We start from the raw sequence: 23,767 nt of genomic DNA, 5'->3' as shown, positions 1-23,767 counted from the left end.
TTTTCTGACACAAGACTGCAGGAAGCAGTGACAATATTATGTACAATATGTGCAAATTTACCATACAAAAACTAGTACAAGAAAGCAATCTGATCCTTGACTGCTTTAAAAAATGCATCCAAACCCTTTCCCCTCGTTCCTGCAGCCCCTCTAACCCGTCTAACCACCTCCCTCCTCCCCCTGACTCTCGTCCACATTCCATCTTTCTAATCCCCTTGACTGAAGAGCAGAGGACCCAGTGGCTCCGGGGCGTGGAGCAGGACGAGAAGTAAATTAGAGAGAGCAGAGAGGGCTCTAGATGAGAGAAGCAATGAAAAAGAAGAAGAGTGACTCTTGAGCTGCTCACACGGAGAGGGAAGGAGACGAAGGAGTGGGAGCAAAGACGTCTCAGTGAAAGAAAATGAAACCAATACCATTACTTAAAAATCTTTTTTATTTTGACAAAATAATTAAGTACTACAAGAAAAAAAGTTTAAGATAGACACTTAAACAAGCTGCCACAGCAGACGGTGAGCCTGACATCGGCATTTTGGAAGATCAGTGACGCAAAACACTGACGTCTGGTTTTACATCCTCACATCCATCGAGCAAGTCCATCTCTTGCAATATTAATTCCCCAACATGAATAAAAAACAAATCACAACCTCAGGTTTATCAAACTTTAACAACACACAGAAACGCATTACTTTACCACTTGTGGCATTTAATAAAACAAAAAAGGAGAGAAACAAACAGTTCCCAAGCATTCATTTTCATTTATACAATTTAGTTGTCCTTGTTTTTTGCATCTGGTGGCTGCAGCATTAAAAAACACACTGGCACCTTTCACCTGACTTTGGGCTGGTCTCACAATGGTCTGCCCGCTTACACAAGTCAGAGTGTTATCAGTGCCGCTGGCAGTCAGGACAGGGTGATAACTCATTTGCAGACAGAGCCTGAGGTAGGCGCGGTGAGCAGCAGCGAACTGCAGCACAGGAACCAAGAGATTCAAACGAGTCCTGAATCAGAGAGAGTCTGCCCTGTTCACACAGTCAAAGTGACTGAGCAGCACACTGATGATGAAGAGGTTACTTTGTGGCCAAGCAAGAACCGACAACCTTCAGATAAAAAGAGTCTAAATCTAATGCTAACATTAACCCTTTAAATAGACATCCAGCTTGGCAAAAAGGTGGAAACATCAGAGGACTGAAGACATTTCATGAATAGCAAGTAGAAAGTCAATGTAAAAGGCATTAATAAACTATAATCGGTTTATTGCTGTAATGTAAGTGAACTGAATTAAAAGGAAAGAAAAAATGTTTCTATGGCTTCCCATACTGCGTCTTGGTCAGGATATGAAGCGAGAGTGTGTCTGCACACACCCTCTGCAGTTCAGGGGACGACAGTGTACGGCTGATAGGGCAGCATCTTCTGTCGTTCGTTGATTGCGTAAATCCACGCAGGCTTGACGAAGTTCAGGTTGCTGTTCTCCATCAGCGCCTGTAATGATAGTGAAGTGAAATAACACATGGACTTTGAAATAACTGAAGGCTCGGCTTGTGTAACTGTGGCTGCTAATTCAAATGCTAACAAGGCACTCATATGGCTGATTCTGACCAGCAGTTTCAAACAGATTCAAAAGGCACTTGGTCCCAACACTGCTGCATTTTCCCTGGGAGGCTTAAACACTCAGATTCTCAACTTTCTTCATTGATTTTGCTTGATTATACCTCGCAAAGTGATAAGTGCTACTGCCTAAAAGGAAAACGCCTCTGAAGTCTGTGCTGCAGTGTTTGGTGAAACACATTCAAAGGATGCTGTTTTCCTTTCTTGGGCTTTTTGAAAAGAGATTTTTCAGCTTTGCACTTTGTATAACTTAGCCCATACACAAACACACACACATTTTTACAGGGAAAGTTTACCTCAGAATCAAAAATACATATTTATCCTCTTGCCTGTAATGCTATTTATCCATCAAGAATGATTTGATGTGATTTGCAGAGTTTTGGAGATATCGGCTGTATTTTATATTCGCCTGAATATAATGGAACTAGATGGAACTCGGCTTGTGGTGCTCAAAGCGCCAAAAGCCTCTTTGCAGAAACCGAGATACTCCACAGACCCTGTTGTGGGCCGTTTCATGTCAGAACTATCTTCTTTCTACCAAACTACACCCGCCAACCATACCCCTGCGCAGGAGGAAGCATGCATCTACTCATGGACGAGGCTCGTGTTCATGACAGCGTCGGATGGAAACGCTAATGGCATCCTCTTTGATTGAGCTGTAACATTAGCTATCGCAGTTAGCTTACCACTCAAAGAGTCCTCTCGCGACTCTCGTGAGTTATTGCACGCGTCCTTCTGCGCTGTGATACGGAAAGAAAATAGTTCCTACATAAAACTGCTCACGACATAGCCTGTGGATTATCTAACTTATTTTTTTGGCACTTTGAGCACCACAAGCCAAGAACAATCTACTGTACTTCAGTTATATTTGAGAGAATATTTGAGCTCAGCCACAGAGGACTACTTTAATGTTTACATCCTATTTTGTAACCGGGTCATGACTTCTGGAAAGAGATATTTCTGTCGAGTTTTTCAAATGTAAGCGCTTTAAGCACCACAAGCCTAGTGCCATCTAGTTCCATTATATTCAAGTGAAGGCAGACATCAGCCGATACGGCAACTCACGCCAAAACAATCTTGATATGGTTGTTCAAATACCGATACTAGAATCAGAAATACCTCAAATACGGCCTAAAATGCTGGAATCGTTATTGGTGAGTAAACAAATCTATACACTGACCAATGAAACCATGTATTTATACTTCCCTGCAGCATCTGAAACTTATTGAAACATTTCTAAATGTAGATGGATAAATAGCATGACATGCAAGAGGAACAATATGTATTTTTGATTTGGGGGTGAACTGTCCCTTTAAGCTTGTGTTAGACATCGTTATTTGGCTGCCAAAGAAATGTAACAACAAAAGAAGAAAGAAGAGGGGACTCAAACTCACATCTTCAAAGGACTCGTGCCACCCTTCACTGGTCACCACAAACTGCACCTTCTCTGTCATGTAGTCCTCAATCGCTCTGGAGCAAAGACGATATTGTGTTTTAATGCAAACATTTAGCTGCAGTGAATAGCTTTTCATGCTCCACCTTTTGTCCTATGACCAAGTAAAGTCATTGGGGTTACTTCTCAAAGCCTTTCTCACCCGTTAAAGGCAACGATGTATCGCAGCAGCAGGCGCCTCTCGTTGTTCGGGAATTTACCGTAGAGGAAAAAGTGCTTTCCACTCAGGAAGTCTGAAAGAAATGAGAAAAAGGGAGGAGAAAAGGTGAAGAAAAGTGCAGTTGATGACAACACAATATATATCAGACCAGTAATTATAGGTGCTATCTGATAAATGGGAGAAAGGAGCAAAGCAAAGAAAACAAGAGGAAAACGGTGCATGGTTGGACGTCTGTGTGAGCCGTCCAATTACTTTCTGTCAGACGGGGAAGCAAGGACATGTGTTCCTGTGATCAGAGCAGGGGCAGATAAAAGAGACAAAGACAAAGATAAGAACAAACAGAGACATACTTGGGAGCTCGGGGATGGGATGATCCTGTTCAGCCTCGGCATCTGTGTTTTCATCCGTCGAACCGCCGTATGGATCTTCCTCTTTCACCTTCTTCCCTTCTGTTGCAGCTTTCTTCTGTCTGCTCTCGTTCTCCACCCTGTTGCAAGGACAGAAAAAGGACTTGTTACATCTTTGATGTAAGGACAGGCTTAAAGCTAACTCTATGGCCCTGTTGTTAGTCCGTCTATACAGGCCATCAGTTACAAGTCTAACCTGGATTTTACTTTTTAAAAGTTTTGTTTCTGTTACTTTGGCTAAATATAACCACCAAACTAATTAAACACAAGTGCAAAAGTTGCTCTTTTAAAGGCAATCGAGCGTCCTCAGTTCAATATATCAATATGAATACCTCCTCAACTACCAGTCCCTCTGCAATTTAGAGATGATCTTCAAAGTGGAGAGCTTTCTTTTCTATCAGTGGGCTTTTTCAGGGATTTTGAAAGAGAAAACCAATTCAAAACAAACTTAATTGGCTAAAAGCAGTATTAACTGATTTTTTTTTTTGGAAAAAGTTGTAAACACAACACAGACATAGTAACACCTTATAATAATGTTGTTGTGGTGAACATGTTTGCAAACAGCATACACGGAGCATCATTAGTATTCATTTAGAGTTGTGTTTTTGACGATCTGACAAATGTAAGTCCAATATTTATTTTCCTTCCAGCCTTATCCTGGGCCTCAGGGAAATATTTGGCTTTTGAGCTCCTTAATGTTTCACAATGTTTTCCAGCTAGTTGCTTTGTCTGCTGACTGACTTTAAATTCTGGCACTGAAAATTACATTTGGTATCAAAAATAAAACCTGAACTGAAAAAGGAAACATTGGCATTGAAAAGTAAAAAAAACAGGAATACATTTATTTTATTTGGATATTTTATCGTTTTCTATGATCAGCTTCAGATATTTTCTTCACGTGTGTCTTTTGTCAAACAGCTCTGATCAGTTTTCTTGTCAGTAGTTTTCAGTTTCACCTCTCCACCACCACTGTTTTTCCATGGAGGGGAGAGGATCTGCAATCTAAGGAGTGGACGTCACTCTTAGTGAACCCACTCTGAAGCCTCTGGCGTGACGACACACTTCGCATATGGAAATGGGTTCCTAGAATTCACCTGGAACTCAAGTATGTCTCTAACTGCTGCTGTTTTATCACTTACACCCCTTTCACACTGAACAAAAAACCCACCAACACCCGCCTATAAGTCTATCGCCTATTTTTAGTGGGTTTATCCACAATTTAAAAAACTGTAAATACATGCTAATTTTGGTGTAAAAGTGGTAATAGAAACTGACTAACTGTGAGCTAGCTGACACATATCAGCTCACGCTAGTGCTTGTTTCTGCGAATCTCTGCCAGACCCACATACCGACAGTTAAAAGTAAACTTTGACCAAGTCCCTGTTCTGTGCCATAATTTAAAGTCACTCCCCGGCTCCATATGTTTGGTGCTGGGCAGGTAATGTACAGAGATTTTTGAGAGCTCTTATTGTTCCAAAACAATAAGCTGAAAGATGCTAAAATGCTCCGTAAAACTGAGGACTGCAGAGTCAGGTGATAATACTTGGAGTTTTTTGGGGTTTTTTTAGACAAGAAAGACCTCTTACATTTCATGCAGTTATTCGATCTGTTGTTGATGTTTAGTACAGCTCAAAGTAAAAGCACAAAAAATGCTTTTTGAAAGACTTCTGAGTTGTTAGTACAGTTGCTCTGTGCCATATTTCAGTACAACCCTCTAACCAAACAATTCCCTCTGCAATGAATTAAACATTAAATGAAGATGTATGAAAGATGTGTTTTTATTGAAAGGTGTTTCTCAGAGATTACCTTACGTGGGAAAAACAGGTTGAGAACAAACTTAAATGGTTTAACTATGTGATTACTGTGCGATTATCAATCAAACTGAAGTCAATGCGGAGTTACTGATTTAAGACCAAATTGATTGTTAATTTACTAATGGAGCAACAAGAAAGCAGAGATGGGGTCAACAACCATTAAGGACATTCTTAACTCCTCCACATCGTTACAATTTGCATCACTGATGTTTTTCGTGTTGTTTACCTCTGCAGTTCGTCCTCTGTGTCCACGGCAGATTCATCATCATCATCACCTCCTGTGAAATGAAGTGTTCATTTGTCAATACGGTAAAACTAACCTTGCATGAAAAGTACTTGCAGGAAATAATGTTTAACTTCACAAGTGTACAATGTTTCATGTATTTACAGTTTATCATCAACAACACAAGGTTGTTGATGTATTCGAGGACATTACCATCACTGCACTGTGGCCCTAATCTTAAAACTAATTAACTAAGGTAATCAAATGTCAAAGACTTAAGTCTGCTTTAAATTTCTGTTCATTTTAGGAGGAGCTTAATCTTCCTGTTAAGTGCCAGGTGAGTCTACATTTCTGTGAAACATATATCAGCAGTTCAAGAGGATCTAACCTTGTTGGTAACACTTTTCCATTACCATACAATCCTGTGCCGTTGAGGGGAGAAGGAGAAGACACTCTAATTAAAATGCCGTCTCCCTGTCTATGTTTGTTGGGTCAGTGTTTGTTGCGTCGCCTCACTGATGCACCCCAGCACTTTACTTCTGGCCTCGCATTAACATAGAAATGAGAATCATGCACAAGTCCCTTCACAGTGATTACGTCTTGCCTCATTTCTTGTTCTCCCTCGAACAGCGTCCATGGTCTTGTCCTTTTCACGCTGGCGTTGTAAACTCATCCATACCCAAGTGCTTCATAAAGGTGATCCCTATTGTCTAATCCCTGGGCTCTCACATCCTCCCCTTGTCCCTACCAATTCATTCAGTCCTCTTCAGCTCCAGTGTTGCCCTCCCTCCCGCTTTACTTATTTGAGCAAATAGAATAAATCACTTTCTGTGAGTCACAGCCAATTACAATTCAGCTCTCGGATCTTAAAAATACAGATAAGTAAGTAAATAATTTTTTACGTGTATCTTCTGCTTTGATTATCAGATATACTGAATTTAATTGGGCTGAGAACCTTTTGGTTCGTTTGCCCCTCTGTGCCTGAAAAATGCTGTTTTCACGTCTCCTAATTTATTCTCATTGCAGTATATTTGTGATGGGTGACCCTGAGGCGGTGCAGAAATTAAGTGTTACCTGTATCAATTTGAAAACAAAATATATAGAGAGGAAAAAACACTGCTCAACCCTGATTTCATGACACAAACAAAAGAGGAATTTAAAAAAAAGGTGCCCTCTGCTACAAATAGCAGTGTTAAGTTAAATTTTAAGTTGATCATTTAAAGCAAACTTTAACTGTAGACCCGTGACTGGCAACAGCCATGCTGGCAGCTCTGCAAGGTCATATTTGAGGCAGTGGTAGCCTAAAGGTGAGCGAAACAAGCTTTTAACTGGAGGTTTGCTGGTTCAAATCCCTGGACTGACAAGACAAGTCTGAGTGAGGACAGTGAAAGGCAGTGCTTGCCACTGCCTCATTACCACCACTGTGGTGACTCTGAGCAAGGCACGTAACCCCAACCGCTCCAGTATTGTTGCTCAGTGGACAGGTGATCAGACTGTGACTGTACTGGGCAGCTTCCAGGTGTGAATGTGTAACTGTGTGAATTTGATAAGGGCGTTCCTGAACACTCCCTGGATAAATAAAGGTGTCAGACGGTGAGAATGATGGGAATTGGGTGCGAAAGTTTCTTTCAAATGTCAATCCATCCAACAGTAGTGGAGATATATAAACATTGAGCCAAAAAACTGTCAGGAAAAGTAAAGGACGTCAAATTTGTTTGGATTCATTGTCTGAAAACCTCACAATTCTGCACAAAATTAAATAGTGAAAAAAACAGTAAGTATGGCAAGATTATGTTATTGTACTTTTATCTATTAATTATGTATGTATCAGGCATTGCTCTCCTCTACCCAGTCTTTTTGGGTGTGGGCTTTATTTCTCTTATACAGACTGTACTCCTGAAAGTTTAAGCTACGTCAACCAATTGTTACATTTTCCGTTCAAGTCCAACATCACTTTTATACGAGTCCAGAAATGCACCGAAATACATAAGCTGGCCTACAAGACTGAGAAAAAAAGCTGTATCTGAACTAAGTGCCTTTATAGTCTTGGCTGCCATTCTTCCATTTTCCACTATTTCACCCTTTCAATGGGTGAAATGTCAAAGTCTTCCTCTATCATTTCACCCTGTCTGCCTGTCTCAGGTTAACCTCAGCTATAAAAAATAGCAATTTACGACTTTGTAAGTGTGTTATCTTCTTGCTATTTGCTTTTTATTTTATTCCAATAACAGTTTCTGGAGCAACCAAAAAAGAAAAACAAGTGTAGAGTCACTGAAGTGGCATTGCTGATGCTGACTGAATCTTAACGAAACATCAGGTAAAGATCGGTCTCTTTTTTTCACAGTGGGACATCAAAGTTTTGAAGTTAGTTTATGCAAACCTGGTTCGTCAACATCAGTGGAGCCAGCATACTCATCATCTTCATCCCTCTTTTCTGGTGTCTTTTTGGGGGTTGCTTGTCTCTCCTGCTTCTGATGAGTCTGCAAGAACAACATGCACTGAGCACTAAAACTGACTGTTTACAAAGTGGACCAAGGATTCTTTATTAGATAATTTTTTACAGGCTCACTTAAAAAAACAAATTTACCTTTGTGTTTGTTTCCTCTTCACTCTGGTCGTCCACTTCCATTTCGCTCTCTGAGCTCGACTCTGCTCCATCCATCAAGTATCTGGAGGAAGACAAAAAACGGGTGAACAAAAGACGTCAGGATGATTAAAGGCCAAAGGGAAACGGATGCCTGCACAATAAATCTTGCTCCCAATCAGCTTTACTTGCACAGTGCTTCAAACCGCAGTGGGCCACTGTCAGGTAATAGAGGAAGAAAAGCAAGGTTCAGCGTGAAGGTTATATTTTTTACCAGACAATCAATGTCTTGGTGCTTAAAACATTAACACTGTCTGTATTGTAAGTTGTTGAAGTTTGCATTCTTAGAGAAAAATCTAATCTACCACAAGTTGAAGGAGAAACCCCAAAAACTTGTCTATAAACCAAACCCCAGGACAGCCCTGTCATAAACTAGGCTTTGTCACAGAACTAACCCGACAACCTTTTCTTCTTTGGCAGTCACTTCAAGTTAATTAAAAGTAGCTCAACAAAAATCAACGAATTGAAATGACAGTCTTTTTAATAAAAGGTAAAATGTGTGACAAAACAGCCTTATAATGAAGTGAGGCAGAGCTGCAGAGCTGCGCTGACCGACAACTCTTGATCTCCAGATATAGGAAAACAAGTTTGTTTGGTACAGACACCCACAAATGTCACTTCATCAGGATTTTAACAATTTTTTTTCCCAGTGGAAATTAAAATTGTGATACAAAAATGATCATCCCCACTGAATGTGAACCATAAAGATTTACAATATTAATGAGGTAATAATACAAACTTAGACATATTAATGTTGTCCATAACTGAATAAACAAGCTGTTCTCAGAGGAAAATAAGGTCCCCAGAACACTGTTTGAAGCTAGAAAGGTGGCAGGGTCCGCCACATATAAACAAAGTAAAACAGTATGAAACTGAGTCCTCCTTTAAGGTCTTTTTGTTTATTCAGTCATGAAAACGAAGACAGTTTGTTTGATTAGTTTATTTAGGCACAGTCACTGAAGATCTTTTTTTTTTCTTCCCCAAAACTACATGGTGCACCTTTAAGATATATTCAAACGTTTTTGAAAAATACTAACAAACCAGCAAAAAGCGGATTGCAAACAGAAAATTAAATGACAATATAAACCTAAAGAAAAAAAGACAGAAAAGCAGAAAAAATGAATCCACTAAAGATTTTCTCTGCAAAGGTCGAGGGAGAGTGGGGAGAAAAAAAAGAAAGCCAAACGTTCCAGTAAATTCACGGAGATGATAATAGTGCAGGTAATGGATGCGACATGCAGAAAAACAGGAAGGGCCGACTAGCAAACAATCCCTTATGTCCTCTCTCTCTCACACACACACACACACACACACACACACACACACACACACACACACACACACTTTTCACTGACATTTTACTGACCTATGCACACTCGTTTCAGAAAACTCAGTGCTCAGGAAATTGGAAAAATTGAAAAAAAGGAAACATCGGGCAAAGGGGATTAATGCACAGTCTGTTGCTTATGACTAGGGGTTGACCAATATGGCTTTTTCAAGGCCGACACTGATTAGTAGAAATCAAGGAGACTGAGGACCAGTATTCATTTGCAGTGAAAAATGATACTGTGGAAATTTTGAACAACCAGTGATGGACTGAACATAAGTGCAATTTCCTCAAGTACTGCACTTAAGTACAATTTTGAGGTACCTTACTTGAGTAGAGTCATTTTCTGCTATTTTATACTTTCTCTCCGTGACATATATTTGATGCATTTAGTTACTAGTTACTTCGCAGATTCACATTATTTCATTGTAAATCTGCAATTAATTGTGACGTGTTACCAATCAGATAATGTTGTGAGAGGATGCTGCATCAGAGCCAAAGTAGCATACGTTTAAATGATTTTATCGGTAGTCTGACAGAAACATCACTGATACCGATAAAAGGAATGTGCTGAATATCGGCCCAGATAATTGGCCAGGGCTGATAATCTTTTTTACCTCTACTTATGACAATAAAGCTAAATCTGCTCTGCTTAGGGTGAGCTGGAGACACGTGGTTTTTCTGCTATAAAACCAGGTAATATCAGAGCTGAACTCATTCGATAACTCATTATTATTTGAGCTATTTCACTACGCCTGACATTTAATACACTAAAGGATTAATCATTTATAATTATAATACTCAGAAGGTTAATCAATAACATGAAATGTTAATTTGTAGCTCTAAATTATACTCCATCTGCGGCAGCGCCTATCAGTGAGGTCATGTAGGGTTTACAAAGTTGTAAAAGTCTACAGCTGTAGAGCTGCTTTTAACGCCCTGTTCAAATCACTTAAAATGGCGCTCTATATTTCATGTTTTATTGGTTATTGATTGTGACATGAAAATCACAATACCACAATAGACAGGACACACCAATAACACATCATACATTTTGTTTGCCAAAACTAATAAATATCTTTCATTATTGATTTATCTAATGATTCTATTGAAACGTCAAAAAGAGCTATCACATGCTGCCAGAGCCCGAGGTGAAATGTTCAATATTTGTCAACCAAATCAATGATGTTTAACCAAAGGATCAACCCTGGAGGTGTTTCATTACAATGATAAACTGAAAGGCACACAAAAGCAGCACATCATCAGTCTGAAAAGCTGAACTCTTTAATCAACTCTGAAAATTGACAATTTTCAGATTTAGGTTTTATTTTCCAAATGATTGACAGGGCTAATAATATAGGGGCAGGTCTGACTGATTTCCACTGATGAGACTGCAATTACAGTGTGAACGGGAGCCTTTCCCACACACAATCAAGGGGAGAACAACATGCCGATACAAAAATCAGCCGTTAGCCTACTCTCTGAGGTGTGTTCATTTATTTTCTGGGGAAACTCCTTCATCAGAAGTCATACGACGTACATATGTTGGGTTTTAGTTCTCCATGCATCTCCCACTGACTTTAATACAGATGACCACAGCGAGATTCAGTGACGTTATGACCCTTCCTTCTTTTTTAGGTTCCTTGTTCTGGTCGTCAAACCAAAACCATGCCAATATTAGTCAATATTATATTATTAGCTAGCAGATCCTTAAAGGATGCTGACTGGTTCAACCACTGTGGTTTGGCCACAAGCATATAGCTTGAAGCCTCGTTAAGATGGACTCGAAAGATTAGAGGATCAAGCAAATGTAGCTGCCCTGTAAAGTCTACTGATGATGACCCGAGAGGATTTCTAGAGCTGAAATGATCAACTGAATGATGGGTAGACAGAAAGATAATCAACAACTATTATGATGAAATGTCAAACATTTGTTTTATATAATGTGAATTGAATATCTTTGGTTTCTTGACTGTTGGGTCAGCAGACATTTTTCACTATTTTCTGACATTTTGCAGACTAAATGACAAATAAGCAGCTTGGTAAACTTAAAAAATTTTTGGCTCTGCACACTTCAGGAAGCAGTGAATGTTTTCAGACAGGAACTTTTAGGTGTTTGTGATTAAGCTGAATGTGCCCTAGATCTATCACGGTGTGATTGTGCTGATATTTTGGCTCGAGCTGGCAAACTATTTCCCAAATCCTCTTGGGATGTTGCTGCAGAGCCCTCGGTTTTAATGGGAAATTTGTTTACTTATTCAGGTCTATTGTGATGGGATGCTGCAGAGCTGTTTGAGTGTTTTCTGCCCTCGTCTCTCCTTGCCTATCTCCGGATCCTCGCTGATTGGATAATGACTATGGAGGAAACATTTCTGGGCTGCTTAGCTAATATCTCTCTAATATGTACACTACCTACTACGTATGCATGTCAGGACCTGAATGAAGCTGTGCAATTACCCCCAGATGCTCACTGGCAAAGTGTTCGTGTGCATTATGGAGCAACAGTTTGAGAGTGTGAGTGTGCGTATTTGTTTGGGTACTTGTCATCATCAAAGTAAGTGGTCCCTTTAATTACCCATAGCAGATGCAGCTTTTAAATAAAGGATACATCATCAAAGCTGCACACTCCACACGCTGCACAATAGCGGTGCTGGGCAGGGGAATGGATTATTCTGACAATAAGAGAGGGGGGAGCAGACAGGGGAGGACGAGGGTGAGGGAAACTGACTGAGAAAAGCGAGCGTGAGGGAGAATGACGACACAGGCTATAGTGAACTTCTCATCTCCATGCACTTCTGGAGAATCTTAAAAGTAAGATTTCATAAAACCACAGCATTGTGTGTCATCGCCCTTCAGCAGTATGTATTCAAAAAGCTTTCCATATTAACCTCTCCCTCTCAGTCTCTTTGTATGGCTTACATTCACACCGTGGCTGTCCAAAATAATCTCATCAAAATGTAACTCTGACCGCTTTCATTTCTGCCTTTGAAGACTAACATGCCAAAAAATCTTGCACTGGATCTTATCAGTAGATTTTTCCTGCTGGAACTGGATGGCAATTATCTCTTAAAAAATGACAGTCACGTCAAAATAACTAATTAAATCCAAAGGAGAGCACACTAATAACAGGTTTGTGTCAGTTCCTGTTGTGTACTTGTCATTCGTCTAAATCTGCAACCTGACAATTTTTTTAGATTATCGTTTATCTGCCAATGACCTAATCTGATTATTTGATTCATTTTGTCTATGACGTGGTTTCCCAAAGTGCAGTTCACGGGCCAACAGCGGCCCTCAGAAACATTTTGTGCAGCTGCCAAACACGACATGAAACGCACGAATAATATTTAAAGACCCGCTGGTCCATTTCAATACATACAGTTACAATAATCTACATTTAATACAACATTCAGCTGCTGCGTCGAATTGAACCCCTCTAACAAGTGTATATTTGTGAGATTAACACTGCCAATATAAGACCCCCTTTCGGTTACATGAGCACATTATTCTACAAAGAAGACCCGGTCTGTTTTTCTGAAAAAGTCACAGGGGCAATCGGACTGGACTGGACATAATAATATTTCAGTTACATTTCCTACACTTGTTAAGTCTAAACTTGAATGCTGTCACAGTTCTCATTTAACTATGATTTCTTATGAATAAGAAAATAAAATCAGTTTGTGTGCAAAGCAAATAGAGAGGAAAAAAAAGTCTGGAAAATCACAGTCAGACTATTCAGCTCCAGAGTCCATTAAAACAGTTGGTAAACAGCATTTGGGCAAATGCAGGAAATAAAAAGACAACCAAAAGCCTATCTGAACTACGCACTGGCTCAGCAGAGCTGTAGAAAAAAACAGGCAGCGGACATAACATATTATAAGCGAGAAAGCTAATGAGGTATCTGATGTAAGGTTCCCACAGGGTTTGACTCCTCTAGAGCTGATGATCATCATCAGTCATTCATGCAAATACACAGGCATGAAATTACAAGATCAGTTTTCAAATCCATCACTGAAGCAGCCTGTGAGAGAATTGTAAGCGCTCATCTTCTTTGATGTCATTAGTCTCCAAATTACCACAACTATAAAGCTCCCTCTCACATGCCCAAATCTCAATATCACATGAGTTTTACAACTCAAATGAAGTCATTAAGGAATGATTATTTCAGCTATCGAGACTAATGTCTGAAGACCTAAGTGCCATTAGGTTAATTAGACAGATGAATCCGGTCATGATTACAGCCTGACTGATATATTAATTGGACCGTTCTACTTGGGCTTCCTACCCAGTTAGATCAAGATTGGACATAGGTAGATACAATCCATATTCCAACTTCCAACCTTCAAAGCAGTCAAATTGAAGGTGTTAACTTATTAACAAACTCAACTCATGCATCGAGTGACATGCAAGAAAGCAGTTCACCTTAGAAGTTGCTAGCTGCCAGTTATGCTCAGGGTTTCTCATACTTAGTCTCATTGCAGTACGAGTTAAACAGCATGTCATTCTGCACGAAAGCTGTCCTGAGAAACAGAGCTACTGCTCAGAATGAGCTACAAATACAATTTGAGCATGTGTTGTGTGTTTCAGAGGCAAAAATAATGGAGAGGACACACTCATGGTGGAGAGATCAGTCGTCTGTAGGTTGATCTAATTAAATTAGTTTAAAGTTGTTAAGATAACTTTCATGACTGAGGTAAAAGTTGTGAGTGCAGCCTAAAATCAAACTGCTAATGGAGGCAGGAGCATTTTACTGTGTGTGCTGGGATGGTAGTCACGGTAACAGAAGAAGAAAGTAGGACTCTTATTTTATTGGAGTCAATACTAGAGCTGCAACGATGAGCTTATTAATAGTTGTCAACTATTAAACAAATCACCAACTATTTTGATTATCGTTTAAGTAGTTGTTAGAGGAAAAAAAAGCCTCTTAAATGTCAATATTTTCTGGTTTCTTTGCTCGTTTTTGACAGTAAACTGAATATCTTTGGGTAGTGGACAAAACAAGACATTTAAGGACACCATCTTGGGCTTTGGAAAACACTGACTGACATGTTTCACACTTATCTGACATTTAACAGACATCAATCGAGAAAATAATAATCAATTAAAATAATCTTTAGTCGCATACCTTGTCAATACTTTAACAGCTATTAAGATATCTACTGCAACACATGTTGTACTTCTGTGTTGTCTGAATGCAACAGAAGCCTGAGACTTGTGAGTTCAGTAACCTTAGATAATCTAGCAGTGGGGGAGCCCGGCTGTAAATGAATTAATCTTCAAGCCAGACACATTCATAACAGAAGCAATAAGTATAAAATAATTCCTTAAATGATGAAGCAAAGATTCATACAGTATAACAACAGTACAGTACCACAGCAACTAATTTGGACCCTCCATTGCCTTTCTCTACAGGTATTCTGCTCTATATTAATGAGGGGAAAGAGAGTCATGTGGAAAAAATGACAGAAGACCTTGATGTTGTTAAAGCTCCCCCTGTAATGAGGGATATAATTAGGGAGCTGCTGGAGCTGGTTGGGTTGAATTTGTGATCACAGCAGGCATCAGCTGCTCAAGGTTACAATGTTCTCTGTAGCAAGTGGGCATCGCTGCTGTCTGTGAGTGGTGTATTTTTGGACGCTTCAATCAGTGTGAGTGCTGTGCGCAGATTGTACCATGTGGAGGTACAGACGTGGCTTAAGAGAAAAGTATTAATCAGATGTGGGTTCGTACTTTAGACACATGTTCTACACTAAAAACCAGGCTGTTACCCTGCGGAAGTGACCTTTAACAGACATCAAATCCCATCCAGCTGTTCCTGTGGCCAAGCTGGAGCTCAGGCCTTATTAAAGCAAAATTATGTAACTTTTATACCTAAATTAACAGCTTCAAAATCAGTTTGATGGTACAGTGTCGTGCAATAGGGTGAATGGTGTCTCTGTCTCAACCACTGCGCCCCCCCTATTACATGTATCTGCACTATGTAACTTCAGTGAGAGGGTAGGATCACGTAAAACCGGAAGTTAGCCAACACGGTTGGCCGGAGTCTGTAGTGCTCACGCTCTATGGGCCGCACAACATGGAAGATCTGGGTAATTTCATAGCTGGGAAGTCGAGCTTTTTGTCTTAAAAAACGCCACTGATCAGCTGTCATAGGAATGAACTGGGCTCTGCCTCCAACGCTGTGTCCAGCTTTTAATGTGACATCCTTGCCTGGGATTTGTTTTCACAAACAGCGGTGTTGCACTCAGAAACTGTGAGGTGTGTCAAGTCGGACGAATTTCTGTTGCTTTCAAAGTCGGACTTTTATTTCAAGCATCATTACAGTTCATGATTAAATTATTATAAAATCACCTCATCTTTCCACAAGTTTGTTTAATATTTCACCCTCTCTTACCCTTTATAGGAGATCTTCTGTTTCCTCTTGTGGCAGTCCATTACCCATTCCTTTCGAACGATCATGCCTCCTGCTGATTTCACCTGGCTGTACTTGGGGGTGTTAGCGAAGGCACAGCTGGAGTTTAATCGGCCAAAGGAGATGTGCGCGCACACACACAAACACACACAAAACACACACACACACACACACACACGGTTAGATCACTGAAGAGAAGCTGACAAGGGTAATAGTCTGCTCTGACAGCAGGGATCAAGATGCAATCAAACTGAATTACTGAGAGTGCTTAAAGGGCTGTTGCACGATCCTGTAATCGGTTTTAATGATCAAGATCGACTACAGATAAAAATGTCTCATGACAGAACATCTCTGGAGCAATTAAGAAAGCATCATTTGAAGGTAGCTTTACGTTATATCCAAATTATTTACTTTGATCATCATGAGATTTATGGATTTATGTTGGGGTTCATTTTCTCTTTACGGGGGCATATTTCTGATCAGCTTCTACCAGAGGACTCCTTTTATTTTAAACTGAAGTGAATAGCGGCTCTTGCAGCAACAACTTTTTGATGTGATAGGAATATAAAACAATTGTTGTTGAAGTGGATGTGTTTTAACGTGAAAACTGGCAAAAAAACAAAATAAAGACAGTCAATTACATCTTCTTAACAACCCTGTCAAAAGAATGACATTTAATTTTGAATGCATTTATGCACAAACAAGTCCTTAACACTATGGTGAGTAGACTACTCTACTTTAGCAATTTAAAACAGCTTGCACAGATCATTTAAAATACATGCCATGCTTGGTAGCTTCTCTGTATTACCACAACACTGTCTCATGAAATATCACAAAACTAAGCTGTGCAATAAGGTTGGAGGAAAAAAGTCACTAATGCATTCATAAATGGTAAAGTAGGACTTCTTAAGCCAACAGTCCCCACATACTTCCACATTTGATACTTACATGAGGTGTGTGGAGTCGGGTGTCCAGTCGGGTCGGTATTTGGCTCCCATGTCCAGAGCCTTTTCCCTCAGCTCCCCTCTGAAGGGGTTTTGGAAGCCGCTGAGGACAAACACCACCCCCTCCATGATCCGGTTGAATGGGACCTGCTGTGCGCTCTGGGATTTAGCTTTCTGTTGTTTGGGTTTGGGTTCTGGTTTGGGTTCGGGTTTGGACGGGCTCGCCCGCTTCTTGTCCGCAGACTTCTGTGCCGAGGAAGCTGGAAGGACGAATTGCGAAAGTTGAAGCAAGTTTTCCAGGTGAAGAAATAATATGTATGCAAAGGTGAGTGTTACCTTTCGCGGTGCTGGGGCTTGGCGTGCTGGCTGGGCTCGGCTTGTGTTTTGGGGTCGCGGCTTTGCCCTCAGGTGAACCAGCTGGGCTAATTTTCTTTGAGGGTGGAGGGCCAGAGGCACTTTGTCGCTCTTTGCTGAACTCAAACTTTCTTTTTGCTGGTGGCTATGAAGAAAAAAAAACGATGTAAGTAACAAAAAAATTGCACCTTTTCAGAATGGTAAAAAAATGTGCATCTGTATGTTTAAGACGTGTGTGGAGGAGTGGACACTGTTGGACGAATTTGTTTGACAAATTGCCAACATCTCTCTTTCTTTTATTGCTAGAGGGTTATCTGACAAATAAATTGTACACGGTGTGTGCACACTCAGGATTCTGCATATCATCAAAAAATAATTAAACATTGACAGTAGCAAATTGGAAAAGCCAGAATGACTTGAATATCTTTTTTGACTACTTTCTTATGCACATACATGTATTTGTGCTGCCCACCCGAATAGTACTGGTCATATTTATTTTCTTTTTGTTTTCAAAAATCAGAATGGCCTGATATTCTTTACTCTGTTAATTAGTTTTATTCCCCTGTGCGAGTGGCTCCTCTATATTTCAATCTCAGAGTTTCGGCTCGAATTAAGTCCATTTCATTCATTCATGAGATGAAAAAGTTTGAATATCAAATTTCAACCTGTGGCAAACACTGGAAGACACTATCATTATACCATGGTCTGGGTGCGTTTACTCCCTACTACAGCCTGCTTCACTTCCCCTTTGAGCTTACTGGTAATAAGCGATCCTCCCACATCCCGTTCGCCTTTCAACTCAGCTATTCAACAGAACTTCAGGCTGCAGCCGGCCAGTCATTCATTAGTGAAATTACTTTTGATTTGGGGACAGCGACATGGCTGGTTAGCTAGCTACCTGTTGTTTGAAAAGCTTTGAACATATATGAACTGTTTGTCTACTGTATGCAATGTTATTGACTTTGAATCCTGCTGGCATAATGCTAGCTTTCTGGCTAACAGCTGAGCCAAAGGATTCAATCAGCTGAGCAGACTAGTTTACCTCCCCTCGCTAGGTTGTATCAAAGGTCCGTCCTATTTACTGGAGTAGTGAATAATGTTTCCATTACATAAAAACCTTATGGGACTGCAATGTTTTTTTTTTATTTTGAGCAATTAGTTAAACTTGTGAAAATCTTTACATTTTGATTGCAGAACCTGTTTTCTTTTTTTTTTTGATGATGATGATGATGTAGATGGTATAAGCTGAGGACAGATCTGGTCTCCACGTCATCCATTAATTTCTGATAATAGACACCTTGTAGGGCATTAACCCTTACTTTAATTGCTGGCTGTTTGGACAAAAGAGCTGTTTAGTGATGTGCCGATATATTGGTTGAGCATCATAATGGTTGATATTCGAAGCTTTGACAGCCGTCTGCCTATTGGCAAAATACGACGACATTAACCGATGGTAGTGGTCAATGTTTATCTGTTGTGTCACATTAATTTTGTGCTGTAAGGCAAGGCAAGTGCTGAAAAAGTCCTATCACCTTCTCTCATCCACTATCGGCCAAGAAATTCAGTGCATCCCTAAAACTGTTCAATATGTCAGACAATCTTTGGTTTACCTGTGCTTGACTAAATAATCTTATAATAGTGAGACTATTTTTTGACAGCTCAATTTGATTAAAACAGAGCTGGTGTCAGTAACTGTGATGCTAACGTGAAGAAACAAAAACAAATAAAACTTTAGTTAGAGCTTATTTTAAATGTTAAATCCACCTCAGTAGTTTAGTCAAAGTTTGATTTTTCAGACAATATTTGGTTCTAGATCAAATTAAACTTCCCAGATGTGATGTGCTTCTTTTAAACCTCCAGTAATCATAGATATATATTATAACAAGCTTTATTGCCTATGTTTCATCCTCTCTGTCTAAATAAAGCTTTAAGAAAACCTCTTGCTCATCCAGGGGACAGCTGATTAATGTCCATCCTACAGAGAAGAAAATGATAGTGTTGTTTATACCTGAGGTGAGGCAGAGCTGGAAGAGGATGCTTGACTTGACGTGTGGGAGCTGCCACCAGCCTGCAGGGCAGCAGCAGCGTAACTCAGCTTCTGATTCTGAGGAGACACTAAAGAGAGAAAAGTGCAGAGAGCGGGTGAGGGAACAAAGAGGCTTAGTAATGAAGGAATAATCTCTCACCTTTCGTCTTAAATAGCTTTAAATAACGTTGAATTAATGGTGTGTTTAATTATTCATCATGATTAGCACTTTATGGTTACAAGGACCGGGAAGAATATAATTGAGCTTCAGCTGCTGCCAAATTTGAATGAATGAATTTACCTTTTAGAGAAGGGCTCGACTTTGTTGCATGGTCCCGATTGAAGAAGAGACTGCCGGGCTGAAGGCTGGGAGCAGATGAAGGAGACTCATCCTTCACCCTGAACTGTCCCAGCTTTGTCAGTTTCTTATAGGAGAGAAGAAAAGTTTAGTGCCAAAAGAGAAGATGGAGAGAAGATGGAGAGAAGACGGAGAGACCGCTTGAAGTGCAATTTTCTCTTAATGTAGGAAAAAGGTTTCAACTTGACAAATGATTTCATTGCCATAAAGTTGTGCAGTTCGCAGAAAAGACTCAGTAGCTGCACGCACTGCAGTGAGATGCTGTGTCATGTTTTAGTTATGGCCTCTTCCCAGAGCTAAATTTAAATACTACATAAGTTCACGTCAAAGTAAAGCAGTGCTGATAACAGTGTGGCAGCATATTTAACTACAGTGTATAATAACATGCTCACAAAGAACATCTTTTTATAAGACTGAGTCTAGTCTCTCCAACTGGTTTGTTCTGTCAACTGTAGTAACATCCTTGTGTAAAAACAGCAGGGCAGCTGGGTCTTGACCCTTTATACTTGCCACTGACCGAAATGTGAAAAAGCACATAATGTCAAAACCTTAGTATAGCACAGTCCAAAGTCTAGAATGTTTGCGTCGTCTGTCTGGTCAGATAATCTAGTTTACTTGATTAATTCAGATATAAATGTTGCTTCTGTTGATGTTGAAATAATTATTATAATTTTGACGCTCTATGTCTGACCTGTAGTTGTATTTTGTTGCACAATGCCAGGCATTAATGAAATAATCTTGATTACCCTATTAAAAAAATTGCAAGTACTGAAACTCATGGCATTGGCATGACAATCAATACTAAGTCATAGTCAACAACATTCTCATGATCTCAAGTGAAATGATAAAAAGGGGAAAAAAATCTACAGGCAAACCTAAAAGTTTTGAGAAGAAGGTGTGGCACAACTTACCGGGGGTGTTGTTGGTGGAGGATCATTTTTGTCAGGCGGTGAATGAAACTTGATGAAGGCCAGTCCGTATGCTATGTTCTACAAAAAACCATCTTGGATTTAATTACTTTACAAGTAGCAATGGATATGAGCTTATTAGTGTACACTTTCTCTTTACAAAAGCAAACTTCAGTAAATATCTGAACTGAAATACTTAACAAAACATTAGCATCTACAGATGCAGCTTCAGAACAAGATTGCAAGATTATATTCCTACTGTGCCATGTGGTGAGAGTACTGTTAAAGTATTTCTTAATGCAAATGTTTTACTTTTGGATCCGGTTGACTCTGCTGAAGAGTTGGATGGATGTTTTAGTTTGCACTCTCTCTATTTCACACTCCATTTATTTTAAATGACTGGGACCTTACCTTGCTGTATGGCTGGCTACACACAATTTTCACTCTGTCCCACTTCTCTTGTGCTGTGCTCTTCTGCAGCTGGTTGGGCCCAAAGAAACGCACGCGGCTCATGTTGTTGCCGTTACGGCTCTCCGTGGGGGACATGAAGGAAGACGTAACCAAAAGAACCTAAAACAGAGAAAGACTGACATCTCAGATTAAGAAAAAAAATGTTGTAATTACTTATTACTGTAATGAGGAGGAGGTGATAGACGTTGTACTTAGTTTGATTGCAAGAATACCTCATAGTCCTGGTCTCTGGTGGCTGAAGAATTCCCCACCAGCACCTCGACAAAAGCCGATCCTTCATTTCCAATATCGATGCTGTGCACCTGCTCCTCTTTCTCGAACTGAGAGAAAAGTAAAACGGCACAGGTTAATGGAACTTACACAAGAAACAAAGTCAAAAGCTCCGAAAGAACAGAAGGTAGAAGTGAAACATTTTTTTCCAGCCCCTAATTTTTATGTTTATGCCAAGGACATAAATGTAAACAATACATGTGAGCATAGACCAAATTTGCTATTGCTATTTTTGCTAACCAAAATTACAAAGTGCATTACTGTTAAGAAGAATAAAACAATATTAAATTGCAAATTATTTCTAGATTAGTTTTTAAAAAGTGATTTTAAGGGTGATGTTTAAACGCTGAAGAGTAGGGACCAGTTGCTCTTGCTTGTATAAACGACTGGCAGGCAACAAATAAACAACTAAAAAGTGCCTTTAACATATTCTGTGAAATATTATTATCTAATTTTTAGCCTCAGGTAGGAGGAGAAAGGGGGAAAAAAATGGAGAACAATATGTTCCTGTCTCAAAGACTTTATTTAAAAAGCTTTGCAGTAGTAGCATTTGAAAGAACAGCCAACAAACTTTCACCTAATCCCTAAACGATAAAGACAACTGAAACTATTTTCAAGATATTCTGTGGGATAGAAAAGAGAATTGCTTCATAGCCAAATGTCTACACAAGTTGAGGGAGGTCATAATTGTAAGACAGACGACGCACACACGGGGGTTCCCAAAAGGACAAAAATACATCAACAAAGGAGAAGTGTGAGTCCACGTCAACATTTTTAATTTAACTGGTCATATACCACAGAAATGTACGTATTTATCAAATGGTCTCACACATCACAAGTTACGGAACATCATGGTTCCCACTAATTTTCCAGATCTTTTTCCAGGACTTTTCCAGGACATTTTCAGTGACGATCTAGCTGGTACAACAGACAGTGTATGAGCGCACTCATACACTAATATGTTCCTTAATTAATCAGTTTATAACACCTATGCCTTTTTCTGTTGTGAATTACAGTGTATTACCTATTGTTGCCTGAACATCAATAACTGAATAGCATGAACACCAGTAACCAAAGGCTGCTGAAAGTTTTGTCTCTTCAAACAAACAACTAACTGGTTTCCTCTTAAGAAAAATCTACTTTTTTATAATGCTATACAGTATACTACCAATACAATAATGTATTGTGTAGTTCTGGGGAGTTTCAATAATGTTTCAGGACAACACAAGATTTTCCAGGACATTCTGCATTATCTCTCATTTTCCATGTTTTTTCCATGACTGGAACCTGTCAACTGTTTTCCAGATCTTCCAGGTGTTCCAGGACACTTGGGAACCTCCAACAAACCCAATCACTTTAATAACAAAAGGAGAGTTGGATGCAAAGATTTATTTTCCTTTAGTGGATAAACAGCCAGAACAGAACTGGCAGGGCAATTTGGGACATAAAGAAAGATCTTGGATATGAACTCAGAGTTTTAATAAATTGTGTGACATCTATACATTTGGATTAGCTGGATCCCCAGGCGTTAAGGATATCTGCAACCTAAGTAAACCTCACACCAATAATCACAAAACAACATGTTATGTAACCACTGTTAGCCTACACTTGTGGGAGTAAGAGGATGAAAACACACCTGCAGAATGACTGAGGTCTGCTTCTCCCCGGGTCTTGCTGCTTTCCACTTTCTGTAGGTGTCAGAGCTCAGCAGGTTGTCTGCCTTGTGAGCCTGTTTTGCATTATGACAAGAAGTGAGAGGGCGGAAGGTGCACATTTTACCAAATGCTTGAATAATTATACAAAACTCAAGACATGAATGGGAACATGAGTTTCTACACAAAATAGATGCAAGTGACAAGACAACTTACAGAGTCCTCGGTGCTGCAGGACACGACGTGTTTGAGTTTGATTTCTGGCATGTTGTTGTTGATTCTTGGCAGGTTGAAGACAATTAACTGATCAGTGTGATGGAAAATAAAGCAACTGGGCGGCTACCTTGTCACTACACGTAATCGCAACCGGTTAACAAAATATAAAACACACACAGTTCATTCAGTGACAGTGAATTAAACCTCGAAAAGTTCGTTAAACTTACTTTATTGCTACTAAGCGTCAGACATGCTTCTAGCTAACGTCATAGCATGCTAGCAAACAATAGGCAGAGTGAACTTTGCCTGGTTAGCCTGGTGATTTTAACACGCCTCAGGGGCTATTACGCGTCAATTTTTCAAACTGTCATGTACTCGACACATAGCCGCTTATTTTGGCCTTTCATTAAATATCAGAAAACACACATGAATGCTTTTAATTTTAAGTTAAATGTGCGTGGAAGCGAAATCATTTTCCCACCAAATGCCTGATGTGTGTCGTTGTGTTGTGACGCTACTTCCGGCT

At 39.7% G+C, this 23,767-nt stretch overlaps 1 protein-coding gene across 2 annotated transcripts; it reads right to left on the bottom strand.

Moving 5' to 3' along the window:
• Positions 1-415: 415 nt before the first annotated feature.
• On the bottom strand, positions 416-23,766 carry xrcc1 (X-ray repair complementing defective repair in Chinese hamster cells 1). 2 transcript variants are annotated; one of them, XM_073485105.1, is made up of 18 exons: positions 23,723-23,766; positions 23,242-23,305; positions 23,010-23,102; positions 21,316-21,423; positions 21,044-21,202; positions 20,636-20,713; positions 19,668-19,791; positions 19,349-19,455; positions 17,323-17,485; positions 16,991-17,246; positions 16,025-16,141; positions 8,250-8,331; positions 8,043-8,142; positions 5,666-5,717; positions 3,569-3,705; positions 3,201-3,291; positions 3,000-3,075; positions 416-1,479 (listed from the first exon to the last, which is right to left on the bottom strand). In XM_073485105.1, exons 2-18 carry the CDS (start codon positions 23,290-23,292, stop codon positions 1,372-1,374), a joined length of 1,902 nt encoding a protein of 633 aa, XP_073341206.1. In that variant the 5' UTR covers positions 23,293-23,305; positions 23,723-23,766; the 3' UTR covers positions 416-1,371. The 2 variants fall into 2 exon arrangements, with proteins under 2 accessions (XP_073341206.1, XP_073341207.1); XM_073485106.1 differs by lacking the exon at positions 23,723-23,766 and adding an exon at positions 23,469-23,714.
• Between the last annotated feature and the right edge of the window lies 1 nt (position 23,767).

The sequence above is a fragment of the Pagrus major genome, chromosome 17, assembly GCF_040436345.1.
Source record: "Pagrus major chromosome 17, Pma_NU_1.0".
In the NCBI taxonomy this organism is placed as follows: domain Eukaryota; kingdom Metazoa; phylum Chordata; class Actinopteri; order Spariformes; family Sparidae; genus Pagrus; species Pagrus major.
This window is presented reverse-complemented; position numbering and strand designations above follow the sequence as displayed.